Raw genomic sequence first — 15,022 nt, forward strand, 5'->3', positions numbered from 1 at the left:
AACTCATCACCAAGACAGCACTTTCTGAGTCGGGCTGATCCCTGTGACCAAGAACACTTCGGTGTGGGACCCAACCCTGAGAGTTCCTCTTCGAAGGGTTCAGCTCCCGCTGGGGATGGGGTGGTCGGGGATCGGGGTCCCCAAGGCAGAGGGGACCCCCGCAGAGGAATCATGACTCCGTAGGGCAACAAAGGTGCCTCTATAGGGATCAGCCACTGCAGGGGCTCGTTCCCCGGGGATGGGGCCGCAGGCGCGGAGCCCACGGGCCGCCACCGGCCCCTCACACCGGCCGGGCCCCTCACGGCGCCCCCGCCCCCGGCCCCGCCCTCCCCGCCGCGCGCCGCCCCGCGGCATTGTGGGATGAAACAGGATGTAGGCAGAACAGCGCGGGCGGACGGGCCGGGCGCGGCGGGCCGCGCCGCGCCGCAGCCAATGGGTGAGCGGCGCGCCGGGCGGCGCGGCCAATGGGGTGGCGGCGGCCCGCGCGCCGCAGCGGGCGGGGCGGTATTTGAGAGCGGCGCGGCGCCGGGGCGCAGAGCGCGCGGGGCGCCGAGCGGAGCGGAGCGGGCTGAGGCAGCGCGGCCGGGCCTCTCACACCTCCTTCTCCTCCGTGCCGTGCCTCGCCCTCCCGGCGTGGCCCTGTCACTGTGAAAGGTGAGCCGTGTCTCCGCTGGGCTGCGGGTCTCCAAGCCTCCCGTGTGCGGGGTGGCGGCGGGGCCGCCCCGAGGGCGGAGGTCGCTGCCGTGGCCGGGTGCGAACGGCTCTCGGGGAGCCATTGGAGCCCGCCCCGCCCTAAGGGTCCGTGCCGCTGCGGAGCCGGTGCCGCTCCGGGCAAGGTCACCGCGGCCTCGGGCGCCCCCGGAGCTCCCCCCGTGAAGGTCACGCAGGGCTCCGGCTCCCGGGAGCCCTGCGGGGGAAGGGGCTGTGCCGCGCCCCCTTCCAGCGCCCTTTTCCGCCAAGGTGGTGGATGCGGTTTGTGCAGGGGTTGGGCCCCGTCCCCAGTCGCCAAATCCATGCTGTCCTAGCGGTGGTGGAGCGGTGGGTGCTGGGCTTGGGCCCCGTTCCGGGCCGTGGGATCTGTGCTATCCTGGTGGGGTAATGATGGGTGCTCCCATCCTCGCGATCCACGCTGTCCTCATGGGGGGGTTGGTGGATACTGGGCTTCAGCCCCATCTCATTGCTAGGGTTCTATCCTGCCTGGAGAGGGAAAGGGTGGTTACCAGGGGGCTTGTGTTTTATGCTCTTCCCAAAGCCCCAGCTTGTCCTACTGCAGTACAGGGCTTAAATATTAAGACATTATCCTACCTTGGTAAGAAAAGGGTTGGCTGCTGCCTTGGGCCTAATTTCCCTCCCAAGGCCTCATATTGCCCTGGAGTGGCTGTTGGGGCTGTGGTCTTCCTTCTCAGACACCACATCCTGCCCTTGAGGGGAAGGAGTGACTGCTGTAGCTGTAATGTTACCCCTTCCTAGGACCAAATTGCCCTGAGATGGGTGCTGGGGCTTTGTGGTTTTCCTCAAGGAGGGCCAGATTGGGGGGCAAGACCCCGAGAGCCACCTGTGATCTTGTGGTTTAGGGTTATGATGTGTCTGGGGTGCTGCTGGGCTGCCTCTGCAGGGTGACCCTGTAAGCCCCCAGGACTGAGCAGGGACTGGGGCCCTGCTCTGGGCTGTTCAGGTGGGTGCAGGGTGTGACACTCCCGTGGCAGGTGCAGCAGCACAGCCCCTGCTGTGGCTGGCCCTGGGGGATGCTGTGCCCTGGGGCAGTGCAGGGAAGGTCTCCTGGCCAGCGAGTGCAGCCCTGCTGAAGGATAATCATTTTTTCCTCTGGCGCTGTCGCCCGCGGCAGCACAGGCCTGCACTGGGATGCTCCCAGCCTAGACAATGAGGAGGGAAGGTGCCTTTTGCAGGTCTCTCTGTGGCTGCTTATGCAATGGCAGGTGCCCTCTGAACTCCGTGAGCAGTGCAGGTGTGTGTATGAGGGCTTGCTTGCTCTCTTTCCCTAAAAAAGCTGTTCTGGAAGAATGCCCCACAAGTGGATTTCTGTTGCTTCCTTCTTCCTGTGGACTGGACCCAGAAGACTTTTCCAAGGGATTGTCAGATTCCTGGGTGGTGAACCAAATCTACAGGCAGTTTGGGCTGTTCTGAGCTGTGTCTTCTCTTCCCTCAGCTTCTGGGCTGCGGGCAGAGCCCCACTGGCTGAAACCACGGCATGGAAAGGAGCAGACTGCCGGGAAGTGGCTTTTCCAGGGCTGTGATAGGGGCATGTGCTCTCTGTTGGCAGTGGAGCTCAGTTCCTGTCATTCCTCCCGCTGCTGTTAGTGTGTGTTAATAGCAGTGCTCTATTAAACACTATATCTAAACTGTATAAATTAAGGTGGCAATAGAAGTCTTCAAGTGCAGGCAGAGGGAAGAATTGAAGTATTGTAATCAGAGGGCTGCAATTATGTAACCGGATTCTCTTTCTCTGGGTAGCAAGCTCCTTTAATTGCTGTAACAAAGCTACTCCTTCAGTTTTCTGGGGCTCTTCCAGGAAGTGATCATTGCAGCAGATTTTTTTTCACTCCACAGCAGAGCTAAAAATGTGTAGTTTCACTGTTTCAAAACACTGTTTCAAAAACTTGGTAGTATTGCTCACGACTTAGAGTGCTGTAAAAGGATTTAGGAAACGTAATGGTGCTATGCAGGCTTAATTGGAGGCACTCCTCGCCGTTAAGAAGCTTATTCCCACAAAGTTTTGATGTGCTGGGGTAAGAGCTGCTGCAAGGTGAGCAGCTGGATCCCCAGGTAACATGTGCCTCCCCAGGCCTCGAGTGGGGAAGGGGAATGAGAGCTGGGGTGCCCAGAGCAGGCCTTCGTGGTGGTCCTTCTCCAGGGCTTGAAGAAAACTGCAGTGTTGGGATCACGAACCCCCGGTTTTCTAGGATAAGAGGAGCTGTGCTGGAAAGTTCCCAGTGCTGAACACCTCCCTGGAAAGGGCATGTCAGAGCTAATGGCTGCTGTGACTGGTACAAAGCAGTTTAGTTTTGAGAGCAAAGGGGGCTGCACACCTCACTCCACAAGTCCTGGACTGCAGTAGCATGCTGGTTTTGGCAGCTGTGTTGTGGTTCCCAGTTGAGGAGGGGGCAGGAAAGGGAGAGCTTTGCCAAGCTCTGTCTCAGTGGTGGGCCCTGCTTCCCCTGCCCTGTTTCCAGGCTGCAGTGTGCTGTTAACCTGCTTCTGGCTCGTCAGACTGGCTCTGTCCCCTGGGAACAGCTGAAGGCTGCGTTTCATGGCAGAGCAGCAGGGAACTGAAGGTGTGATGATGGCTGAATGTGGAACAATGCTCCTTCCAGGCTAAACTAGCAGCAGGAGCTGTGACACCTGGGATGGGGTAGAATAAAAGCACTGCTGCTCTGAATGAGCTTCCCGAGCCTCTGTGCCCGTGGCAGACAGTCTGGGATCTGTTGCTTGCAAGGCTCTGAGCAGGGGATGCTCCAGAACACTGGTACACCTGGACGGCAAACTTGGCTGTAGCCTATTGATGTGCAGGAGGGCTGTGGCTCTCTGCAGATCCCGTCTCCTCCCACACAGAAGCTTTTCCTGCGTGTGGGTAATGCAGGTGGTGATGCTGGACTACCTCTGCTCTAACCTCCTGCCAGTGCTCCGGCTGTAAGGGGCACCTTGGCCTGGGGCTGCTGTAGGCAGCCCCGATAAACTCACTCTGGCCATAGCAGGGGTTTGTGGCATCGCCTTGTGACGCAGCCTGCACGGAGAGGACAAGCTCTGATGCACAGGAAGCGTCTCCCGTTTGGGAAGGGATTAAAGGAATCTATGTTCTGCCTTAGGTTCACCATGTCTGACAGAAAGGCTGTGATCAAGAATGCGGACATGTCCGAGGACATGCAGCAGGATGCTGTAGACTGTGCTACACAGGCCATGGAGAAGTACAACATAGAAAAGGACATTGCAGCATATATCAAGAAGGTAACTCCGGGATGAGGGTGCTGTGCTGGCTGCGACTTCCCAAAGCTCCTGAGTCTGTCAGGAGCTGAGTGGCTGAGGCTTCATGCTTGCGTGCTGGGAGGGAGAAGATACTTGGCTTCTTGGCTGCTTTACTGCTGTTTTCAAGAGGATGGAGTGACTTCTCCAAGGTCAGGGGAGGGCTGTGGCAGAGCTCTGGCAAGCTCTGAGCAAACTGCAAATGCTGTCCCTCAGGATTTGCCGGCCTGGAAAGGGCTGGCAGCTGCCTCTTCTTGGGACTTGCTCCACAGACCTGCAGCACCAGTGCACTGGTGTCACCCCGATGTTTCACTTGGTGGGCAGCAGTGCCTGTGTGCTTCTGGGGTGGGCCTTGTGCAGGAGGATGGGCCTTGTGCTGGCTGCTGGGGCTGTGCAAGCTGCTGTCTTAGAAACAGTGCAAGCAGCTTCCCTGGCTGGTGAAGAGGTTCTCTCCCCATTTGCAGGAGCCTGTTAATTGAGTCTCATGCTTGATGGCACCTGGGGAGCTGTTGGTTCCTCCTGTAGCAGCTTCTCAGAACCGTCAGGAAAAGTGCTCTTGGAGGAGGGGAATCTTACTTCAGAGGCAGTGGAGTCCTGGCACCTGGGCTGGTGTTTGGGCCTTGCTTGTAATCTAAGCTTGAAGGCAAAGGATTCAAAGGTGTCTCCTGACTTCTCAGATCACTTTGAGGCATGACTTAGCTCTAAGTGCTCGGGGCAATGCAGCCTGTAAAGTGAGGGAGTGCAAGAGAAGGCATCCAAAAAGAGCTTGGCCTTTATTTCATGAGAGTGTGTTGGGAGGAGGGAAGCAATTTGATGCACCTTCGTGCTCTGGCAAGAAAGCCTTTTCCTTACTTCAAAGGTTACCTGCAAACAGCTCAAACTCTTCTGCTGTCTGAGAACTAGAACTGGCTTTAATCTTGGATGTTGGGTCTGTTCTTCTGGCTCTGTCTGGGGGGAGGGAAGGGTGTTCTTGGGTGTTAATTAGAGGGAGGGAAAATGGTCTTTAACCCTATCCTGCCTGTGAAGTAGGAGAAGACTGTTGAACCAGCATTCACTCACTTACCTCTGGCCTCTTGGGTCTTTGATCTCTGGCCTGTGAATCTGCTCATTTTCAGCGTGGATTTTCTCCCCTTTGTGTACAGGAGTTCCAAATAGCAGAAGCCAGGCTTTTCCTCCTTCCTTTTTTAGGTGACCTTTAAGCTCAGATGCCTTGCTGGAGCAGGCATGCCAAAACATTTTTTATTTTTTGTGAGTGGGTTTGGAATGGGAGAGGAGGATTATTCCCCTGATTAGCCTACACACAGGGCTGTACCAAGGAAAGCTCTTGCATCTGCTCTTCCTGCCCAGGGCTGATGGTGCTCCAAGGCTCAGAAGATGTTTTGCTTGTGTTGAATCCTTCAAACAATCCAGTGCAGAGGTTTGGTGCTTAATTTAATAGTGTCTTGCAGTGGGGTATCTCAAGATGCTGCAGGTGGGAGGAGAGGCGATAGTGTGTGAACAGAACCAGCTCAGAATTTGTGCTTAGAACTATTTTGATGTGGGCTTTCTTGGCCTTAATGCCTCTCTTCTCTTTCTTCAGGAATTTGACAAGAAATACAACCCAACTTGGCACTGCATTGTTGGCAGAAACTTTGGCAGCTATGTAACACATGAGACAAAGCACTTCATCTATTTTTACTTGGGTCAGGTTGCAATTCTTCTCTTCAAGTCTGGATAGGAAGTAGGAGCGATTTGAAATTTGGACTGTAATGCACTGATGGCTGAAGCCACGACTCCCTCTAACATGGCTATGCCGCTGCATGGACTGTATACTATATTTAATGTGTATATGTTGCAGTAAAAATCTACTTCTGTTTAGTTGCCTGGGAAGAAGGCGGCATTTTTTTGTTACTGCTTTTTTTGGTTGTATTGCACTAGGAAACCTGTAAATGCTTAAACAATGGCCTTTACGTGGGAAGAAAGAAAACTATTCCACAACAGCTCCCTCACTGGTAACTCCTTCTTTGAGGCTGGGAAAACTTTTTTGGGCAGGCCAAAAGCCCCAGACTTCCTTACTGAGTCCTGTTAGACTGTTAATCTTGCAAAGAGGAGCAAAGCCAGTGTGAGCCTCTGTCCCACCCTGCAGACTGTAGAGAGCTGGCTCTCCCAGTACCCTCGGGGCAGGTCTTAGACCTTTTCTGAAAGCTGATGGGGTGGCTCTGGGTGACGTGGCTTCCACACCCAAGGTGATCTCCACCTTTGACTGTGATACAGGCTTGCAGCTGGCACCCCTCGGTGTTCTTGCTCAGTGCCCTTCGCTGTATTTTTGGCTCTGCTGAAACATTGACCTAGACTTGAGTAAGCAATTCAGCATGGTCTAGAAGGCTTCAAAACCAGCCCCTGAGTTCCTGCTTGTTGCAGAAAGCAGCAATCCTGTGGCTGAAGTCTTTAGACCTCGATACTGAGTCTAAAGCCACGTGGCCCGGCCCTGCAATGGAGTAGGATATCAAATTGGTGACTACTGACAACAGCTCTATTCGGCATGTTTGTAGCCAGTTGTCTTAACACTGCCTTAACTTGATGCTCTCCTTAAAGCAAGCTAGTTGTGTGGAAGATTTGTAAGTGGCCACTGTCTCTTTTTTCTTTTTTATTTTCTTTTATTTTTCTGTAGCTAATAAGCTATTTCTGGAGGATTGTCCTCCATGTTCTGATATCTGCTTTTGTTCTTAAAGCACAGTACCAAGAAGTTAAATTTACATGTGATGTTTGTGTGAAGGAAACTCATGTGACATCTGCTTCAAAGGCAGACAAATGTCTTGGTCTCCAATAGGTTCAGCAGTGATGTTGTCTTAGTACGTACTGACTCGGGATTGCACTGCAGGAAGTTCTGACCTGGGTGTGCAGAAATGCTGTGTGATGGCAAGTAAATCCCTGGTGCTTGTTATAAGCTCTAATTATTGGTTTGCTGACTAATGCACTGGCAATACCACTGGGCTGGTGAGCCCAGCTTGTGTCTCTGAGATTAATTTGGTGTTGGGAATAAATCATTGCTGGGGGCAAAGGGCAGAGTGAAGGGAGCTCTTTGTGAAATGATTTGGTGACCCAGGTTGATGACTTCCTGAAGTAAAAGTCCTTCTTGTCTCTGTGCAAAATCCAAAGTATGCCTAATTTTGTATTATGGATAGAACAATGTTGTAACTAGAAAGAATGTAGCTGTCATAAGTTCATGTCGATGGAAATGTCTGCACTGGGATAACGTGCCTTGGACTGTCTGGGGCACTCGTGTGGTCTTCTCTCTTCAGAACTCCACTCTGGGTCTGAAAGGAGAATGTTTTGGGTTTGTTTTTTCCAAGCATGAGTCTAATGTGAATCTGTTCACGGTCTCTCGTGGAGCAAGATCTGTTCCCTTCATAACTGCAATTGCTCAAATACCATTTATTTTTTTTCAAACATTAAAGGTGAATTGACACATTTAAACAGTCTCTGGTTTCTTCTTCCTTACCAGCTTTCCTGAGCAAAGCCTGTCCTTGTCCAGAGAGGGTGAGCAGCAATTTCTCTGCCCTGGAAGGTGCTGATGACCCAAAGAAGGCAGGTCAGGGAGGGAGAAACGGCCGGAAGAGCTTGGGTGGCCCCTCTGTTCTGGTGCTGACCTCCAGCTCAGCTCAAAGGCTGAGCCAGAGGGGAGGCATTGAGGGAATCGTGTCCTGCTGCACCCTGATGGGATGCTCTGTGCCACATAACCTGGATCTGAATGGCTGGGAGCTGACCTCTTAATGGCTTGAGGCAGCTTCCTGCAGGGGAGGTGTCTCCCTGCTTCCCAGGAAAGTAGGTTTTCCCTTCAGGCCTCCTCCCTGTGCTGCAGAGAAAGCTGAGAGCTGAATCTGATGTATTTGATGCCTCTCACAGTGCGGGGGCTGCGGGCTTACCCTTAAACAACCTCCTCAGCTTGTTATCTTGCTCCCGATGCAACCTAAATTTGGGGTTGTGGCCTCGGTGGTATTTTGGAAAAGCTGTGGGCTCTTCCCAAGCACAGCAGTGTAACAGCTCTGCTGTGGCACAGTAACACCAGCGTGAGCAGCGTGACTCAGCCCAGGCGCTCCACACGGGCTGAGTGCTTGCAGCACGGCTGTTACACACGGGCCATCTGCTCCAGCCTGCACCTGCCAGTGCCCCAGAGCAGGGGTGGTTTCTACTTTAGGGGAGCTGGCAGTGATGCTCTTTTCTTGCTAGTCCCAGCCTTTTAGCTGGGAGTGGAATTGCTGGGCTTAAGTGCCAGCTGGGCTGTGCTGGGGCTCTGCATTCCAGGCCTGGCTCGGGCTCGGTCAATACTGTGGCTCCAAGGAAATGTGCAGCCATGTGGGGCTGGGCTGGTCAAGCCCCTCTGTGCACAGGGCCCTCAGGCAAAGCAAGAGGCAGAGAAACTGGATCCTGATCCCCAGCTGCAGTACAGGAGGCTGCTGATCCAAACCTCAGGTGAAATGCTTTTGCAGCCTGAGTTTCATCTGGGAAACCCCCATTCCAGTCATGTATCCAGGGGCTGTGGTACTGCTGGAAATCCATCTCTGGTGGGATGGGGAGGCCCTGCCAGGGCTGGAGGGATGGTGTGCCCTGGAGCTGACACACACCAGTACAAAGTGGGCTTGGTGCCTCCTTGGATGTGTCTCTGCAGCAGGGGTCCTGCTTCAGGCTGAGGAAGAGGAGCTGTTGCTCACATCTTCAGGAACTAGGCAGTGAAGCAGAGCAGTCTTTCCCCTCAGTCATCTTCCTTGTAGCATTGGGCCCCTGGAAAACACAAGCTGCCTAAATTTGAGCAGTGCTTCCCTCTACACAGCTAAGAGCAGGGAGAGGTTTGGTCATGGAGCTGTGTCCCACTTCCCTCCCCTCCCACTGCCCAGCAGCTGACAAGGCTCTTGGCTTTGACTTTTTCCATTGCTGGGCTCCACTTTGTCTCCAGTTTCCACCAGGCACAGGTGTCCTGGATGAGGCCTCGGAGCATTAACTGTTTCCATGCTGGAGAAACCAATGGCATTCCCAGGACAGCTGCTCCATTTCAAGCTATTTGGAAACATCTGGATCTGAGACACGGGAGTGGAAGGTATGTATCTGCAGGGGGATCATCTGGAGAAAGAAACTGCTTCCAGATGTGATTGGGCAAAAATGCTATTGAAATGTAAACTCAGTTTATGTTGTGCTGCCTCAGAAAGCGCCTGGGTGCAGGGGAGGGACTCTGAGGCTGCTGCTGTGGGCGAGCTCTGGGTGCAGATGTGCCTGCAGATGTGCATTCGCTGCGGGGAGCCGTGTGGTTTGTGGCTGGTGAGAGTGTCACATTGTTTTCTCTCTTACCAGCCAAGTCATTCAGTTCCTCATGCTGAGTATTTCTTCCAGATGTTGGAAGTGCCTTACAAAAGCAGGGCAGTGTGGCACTGGAGAGCAGAGAGGCTGGGGAGCTGTGCTGTGTGGGTATCACTGCTAGACACTGCCTGGGATTCACTCTTCTACAGAGTAAGCATTGTGTAAAGCCACAGGAGAAGGTGTCAGCCCATTTCCTTGCCTGCCTGGTGCCATGTTCTTCCCTTCTCTGTGACCGCCTGGGACTTTGGAAAGGGACAAGAGGCAGCCTAGGCTTGGGAGTTGTACGTTGCTCCTGTGGGAACACCCAGGCTGCAGATCAGGGCTGTCCTTGTGTCCCAACCAGCCTGCAGCACTGCCATTGCAATGTTGTGCTCCAGGCACATGGAAGTAGAGTCTGTGGCTAGAAAACCCAGTACCCAACAGACCTGTTCCTTCTCCCAGCGCTTTTGCAGGTGATGAGTGATGAGAGAGAACGTGGAGATAATTTTGATCTCACTTTCAGCCTCTGCTGGGTAAATCCTGAGGAGGACGGTGGCACACAGTGAAGGAAGCAGGGCCGTGCCATCCCTGCCCACCCGAGGTTTCCCTCCTTTGTTCTATTTCTTGAGCAAGGATCCTGACACCCTTTCCCAGCCAGTGACTCACAGCAGCTCTGTGCAGAAACCATGTGTCTTGGAGCACTTTGGAGATGCAGGAGCTGCAGGAGCCTCACAGGAGCCAACTGTGTTTATTAAAAGATGATCAGATGTTTCCTTCCTTAAGGCAGTGTCTAGCTGAGGCTGAGTAATAACTCATTACCAACGAGACAAATAACTGCTTATCATCAGGTCAGTGCCTTTGCCAGCCCTTCTGGTAGTGGTGGCAGGTGCTCTGGGCACTGGTGGGCTCAGCACCCAGAACAGGGGGTAAGAAGACCCCCTTCAGTCCCTGTCCCTTCCCCAGGGGTAGCCCCAGGCTCTGCTCTGCTGCTCAGTGGGGTTTGGCCCTGAATTAAGCTCGAGGAACAGCTTTATCCAGCCCTGGTGCAGCATGTTCCCGACTGCCTGTGGAATCAGGCTGCTGGAGTGGCCTCTGCAGGCCATTTCTGTTCCATCCTGGTGCTGGGGACTTGAACCAATGTGCCAGAGCTCCTTGTGGCCTGATGGAAAAATCAGCAGTGGGCAGGGCAGTGTGGAGAGGCACCCCAGGAGCGCTGTGGGGCCATGGGTGAGGCGGGCAGTCATGATCCCCCCTGTCCCCACGTGCCCCATGCTGCCAGGGCTGGGCTGGGGATAGGCAGAGCAGGGCCAGCTCTGTCCCTGGGGCCGGGACCCTCTTGGGCTGGCTCAGAGGCTTTCCTCAGACGCCATCCTCTGGTGCAGCCGCCGTCCTTCCCTGCCAGATGCCATGGCGTGTCTCCATGTCCTTTGTTCCCTGCCTTGCTCACGCCTCTGCCATGATTTACAGCCCTTGCAGAGCAGCCTGGCTGCAGCTCGGCTGCTTGGCCAGACCCTGGGCTCTGTGCCCTGCTTCCCAGCCTGGGGCAGGGAGCTCTGGGGAGTGCTCTGACCCCCCTGCATTCGGCCCTCTTGCATTTAACCATGTGCGTGGCCTTTTCTTTCACCTCCTTCCCGCCTGGCTGTGAATGAAGCGCTTTCAGGGGGAGGAGATTGCTGGGAGCCCAGTTCTGCCTGTGCATTGGTAGCAGCCCATAAAAGCATCCCAGGAATTCGCCTCGGCAGCCCAGTGCGGGGTGAGCCAGTGAAAGACGCCCTTTGTTCCTGCAGCCCAGTCCCACACAGCCTCTGGAATCTGCAGAGCTGGATGCGTGCTCCCACTGCCTGCCACGCTGCACTCCGGCCCTGGGCAAGAGGTTTTCCCATGTCTTACCCCGGCCAGGGTGAGCAGGGGCTGGAGAAAGGCTTCCCCAGGCTTTGCTGAGCCAGGCCTGTGACCTGCCTCTCCCCGGGGTTTGGTGGCAGGTTTGGGGTGTGATTCCCGCTGCCGGGGGGCTGACACGGGGCCAGGCCGGGCCTCGCCGCAGCCTGCACACAGCCCTGCCTGGCACCCGGCCCAGAACATGGCTCTGGAAAAAAAGAAATGTCTTTGTTGTTGTTGAGGGAAGCCCAGAACGCTCCGACAAGGACACAACCTCTTCCTAAAGCTGGGTTTCAAAGCCCTGCTTTCTCGGAGGGCTCCAAGTGACCTGGACAAAAGCATCTGCTTCTCCATGGGTCAGCCTGGCTGCAGGAAACCCTGACCCACATTGCAAGGACTCCCTCTGAAACCGAGAGATGGCACCCATGCAGCCCCTTCCCAAAGGGTGCCCACCCAGGGGTGCTGCTGGGGAGCCCCTGGAGCTTTCCTGGGCTGTCATTAGCAGAAGAACAGCTTCAGGTGACTCAGCAAGCAGGGCTGGGACACCGCCTCTGTCCTGAGCAAGACTGACACATGCAGTTCTGCCAGAGCCAGGGCTGGCTAAAGATACCGTGGTACTTAAATATTTTATAGAAAATCATTAAGCAATTAAATCTGGTGGATCTCACATCATAGAAAAAGCAGCTTGAAGCCTGTGCAGTAAACAGGGCAACACTTCCTGCTCGGTTGGGATGTCTTCTTGGAGTCTTAACTACAATCCTTGCTTCAAAATAACTATAATTATCTCTTAATTGCCATTATTGTTTAACATTTTTAGCATTTGCAAGTGCAAACTGTTACAGTTTTCCACGCAGATACAATCAGTAGCCGGGGCTCACAATGAAAGCAATTAAAATCCTGTGATTATCACAAGGCTGCGTGTCTCTATACCAGCTTCAATCTACATCACTTGCCAAGATGTAGGCTAGAAACTCAGACAAATTTAGCATTTATTTAGTAACCCAGCAAAGCTACTACCTCTTGCTGCCTCCAATGATTTGCATCTACGGCACTTTTTGGAAGGACGGGAGCAGGGAGGGGAGGGGAAAGAAAGCAGTTTCTAGAATACATCCCAGGAGAATATACAGCAAGAAAAATTATGCACATGAATTATGCATCTGAATTATGATTTCACTCCTATTTTTGTCCGGATTAGCTCATGTTTGGTGTGCATCCCTGGCAGGGTGCTAGCAGAGTGCGCTCCAGCTCCCAGCAGGTCACTGTGGCTCTGGTTCTGTGGGCTCTGCTCCGCTGGCAGCTGCTTCCCGAGGGCTCACAGAGCTCCCTGGGGCTCCAGCCCCCGGGAACGATGGCAGCCCCTGCTCCTGCACCCTCGCAGGCTGGGCAAGTCATTTTTCTCTGTTAATTGAATGCATGTCTTCTGTAAACACACCAGGGATGACGAGGGATTTGGGTGTAAGCTAAAAAAGCAGGTCTGCGCTATTTTGTACAGAGGGGGAGGTGTTTGGAGGCTGTGCTGCCACCAGCCATCCTTCAGCGGTGCTCCCCGGGTCCCCAGCATCTCCTGGGGAAGGCAGACATGGAGACAGCCTGGCCTCTGCCAGCTCTGGGGAGGTAGAGCCAGGAGAGAAGGGGAAGGCAGTGGCAGGGCTTCCAAAATCTCCCCAGATGCAACTTCGATCCCAGCACACACTCATGTGAAGGCAGCAATCCTTCCAGGAAAAACTGCTTGGGAATCCTCAGCTCCCTTCCCGGGAGGGCTGCTGACCCCAGGCCATGGATGTTTCCAGCTGTAAGGAATTTCAGTGGCCCTCCTTGCCATTAGGGAGGGAATTATCCTCACTGGCCAAGTCAGCAGGGCACCTGCACCCAGGTGTGGGGTCCAGACTGGGGTGGGTGGGAGCACAGGGCACCTTCCTTTGATGGGGCCATGTGGGGAGGCTTGAGGGGCTGTGAATGCTCCCTGGCTGGGTTCTTCCCTCACCAAACTGCATGTCCCATCTCTGCTGCTGCCTTGGATTCACGTCCCTGACATCCCAGCAGTTGTTTGCATGAGAAAATGAGATTAGGAAACTATTTCAAGTATTTGTGTCTGTTGTTGAGTGGCAAACAAAGCTGGAGCCAGTGCTGTTTGTCCTGTCAGCTGGCCCAAAGCTTGGGAAAACAGCCGGGAAGGCAGTGGGAGACACACAGCTAAGCACCAGGGGCTGAGTTTGTACACACCTTTGGAGAGTGGGAAATGTGGAGCTGGTGCTGGCAGAGGCACCAGCTGAATCCCCTTGCCAGGGATGGGGTACCTGCCTGGGTACATTTGTGGGTACCCATGGGGCTCCCTGGGATACCTCAGAGGATTGGGATTTTTCTGCATTCAGGTGTTTCCCACCTGCTTTGAAATGCTGCTGGTAGGAAGCAAAAAGTCAGTAAATTTGGGCAGTCACAGGAAAGAGGAGCAAAGGCAGAATCAATGGAAACAGCATCTTGGAAAACCTGGGCTTGAAAGCCCTGAAACTGCCTGCTGAGATCTGGGCTGGTTGTGCTCCCGGGGTGATCAGGTTAAGATGAACTCTCCAGTTTGCCTTTTGGAGAAGGACACACACAGCTGGTAAGGCAGGGAGGCAAGGAGGAGGCCAGGAGAGCTGCAGCAGCTCCAGGTCACTGAATTCAGCTCAGCAGGTCCCTGCCACATCCTGGAGCTCTCCTGTGGCTCCTGCTCAGTTTGGTTTGCCTGTGGCAGCTGTCACTGTCCCTGCATTTTCAAACCACCTGCCTGAGTTTCAAGGAAGTCATCCATATATTCAACAGGAATATCAGTTTCCAGGAGCTCCGGGGGACCCTGAGATCACAGCAGCCAATACAGGGATTCTGCTGAGCTGTGCTCCCCCCACCAGAGCTGGAATTCCTCTTGGATGGGATGTCTGCTGGGGGCTGTTTAAACTTCCCCTGGTCTTTCTGGGGCTCAGGGGTCCTGGGATGGGCCCCCAGCCCAGCTGCTGCATCCAGCCCAAGCAGGACACTTTCTCCACATTTTTAAGCCAGAAGTGGCTCCTAAAATCAATACAAAAGGATATTCCTCTGCAGCCTAGGGAACCACCCTGTCCACATTCTTCCCTGAGGCCTTCAAAGGAGCTGAGGAATCTAATTCCCACTAATTTGCTTTGAAAACGCCAACTTAAAATTGTAATTATGGCCTGGTGTCTTCCTGCCAAGGGAAGACCCCAGCAGACTGCAGCTTCCTTGCTTCCCTAAGACATCAGTTTTGATGATTTATTAAGACTTATATTTTTAACAATATGATGTTGGTTAATGTTGGAAGATGTTCCTACAATTAATGAAAATTTCATAGACTGACTGGAGAAGAAAGAGACCATTTTATGTCCCCTACCAGATGGCCTAGACCAGCTGCTCACTTTTTTCTTTGAACTGTGATTCTAATGACTTCTCAGTCCTTTGAAGTCTGCTTAGAGCTGCTGAACCAGATGGATTTGCATGATAGTAGCAGTGCACTATCTTTTATTTTAACAGTGGAGGACTTGTGCTATTTCCCCTCCTGGCCACTGCTGAATGCTGCAGTTGGGGGATTTGGAGGATTGAGTAAACCCGGAATATTGCCAGGCACTGGCAGAATGTATCTTGGTGTAACATGACTGGCTTCAGTGGAGTTATTCCCCAAACCCACAGTGTCCTCACCCAGCTCTCAGCTGGTTTTGCTGCTTTATAACCCATGGGACGCTGTCAGTCATGGTTTTATTTGGGCCTCACAAAGCAGGGGCTGCTGTCAGAATGCACAGTTCAGCACCATTAAAAAAAAAAAAAAAAGAGGAAAAGAAGAAAGAAGGAGCTTTAAATATGTATTAAT

At 53.7% G+C, this 15,022-nt stretch overlaps 1 protein-coding gene across 2 annotated transcripts; it reads left to right on the forward strand.

The window, feature by feature from the left end:
• Nucleotides 1-499: 499 nt before the first annotated feature.
• DYNLL2 (dynein light chain LC8-type 2) lies at nt 500-7,434 on the forward strand. 2 transcript variants are annotated; one of them, XM_030288059.4, is made up of 3 exons: nt 500-654; nt 3,825-3,963; nt 5,558-7,434. In XM_030288059.4, the coding sequence occupies exons 2-3, from the start codon at nt 3,832-3,834 to the stop codon at nt 5,693-5,695; spliced, it is 270 nt and encodes an 89-aa protein (XP_030143919.1). In that variant the 5' UTR covers nt 500-654; nt 3,825-3,831; the 3' UTR covers nt 5,696-7,434. The 2 variants fall into 2 exon arrangements, with proteins under 2 accessions (XP_030143919.1, XP_002199546.2); XM_002199510.7 differs by lacking the exon at nt 500-654 and having other exon boundaries at nt 3,806-3,963.
• Nucleotides 7,435-15,022: the final 7,588 nt, after the last annotated feature.

This window comes from Taeniopygia guttata, chromosome 19, assembly GCF_048771995.1.
Source record: "Taeniopygia guttata chromosome 19, bTaeGut7.mat, whole genome shotgun sequence".
Classification (NCBI taxonomy): domain Eukaryota; kingdom Metazoa; phylum Chordata; class Aves; order Passeriformes; family Estrildidae; genus Taeniopygia; species Taeniopygia guttata.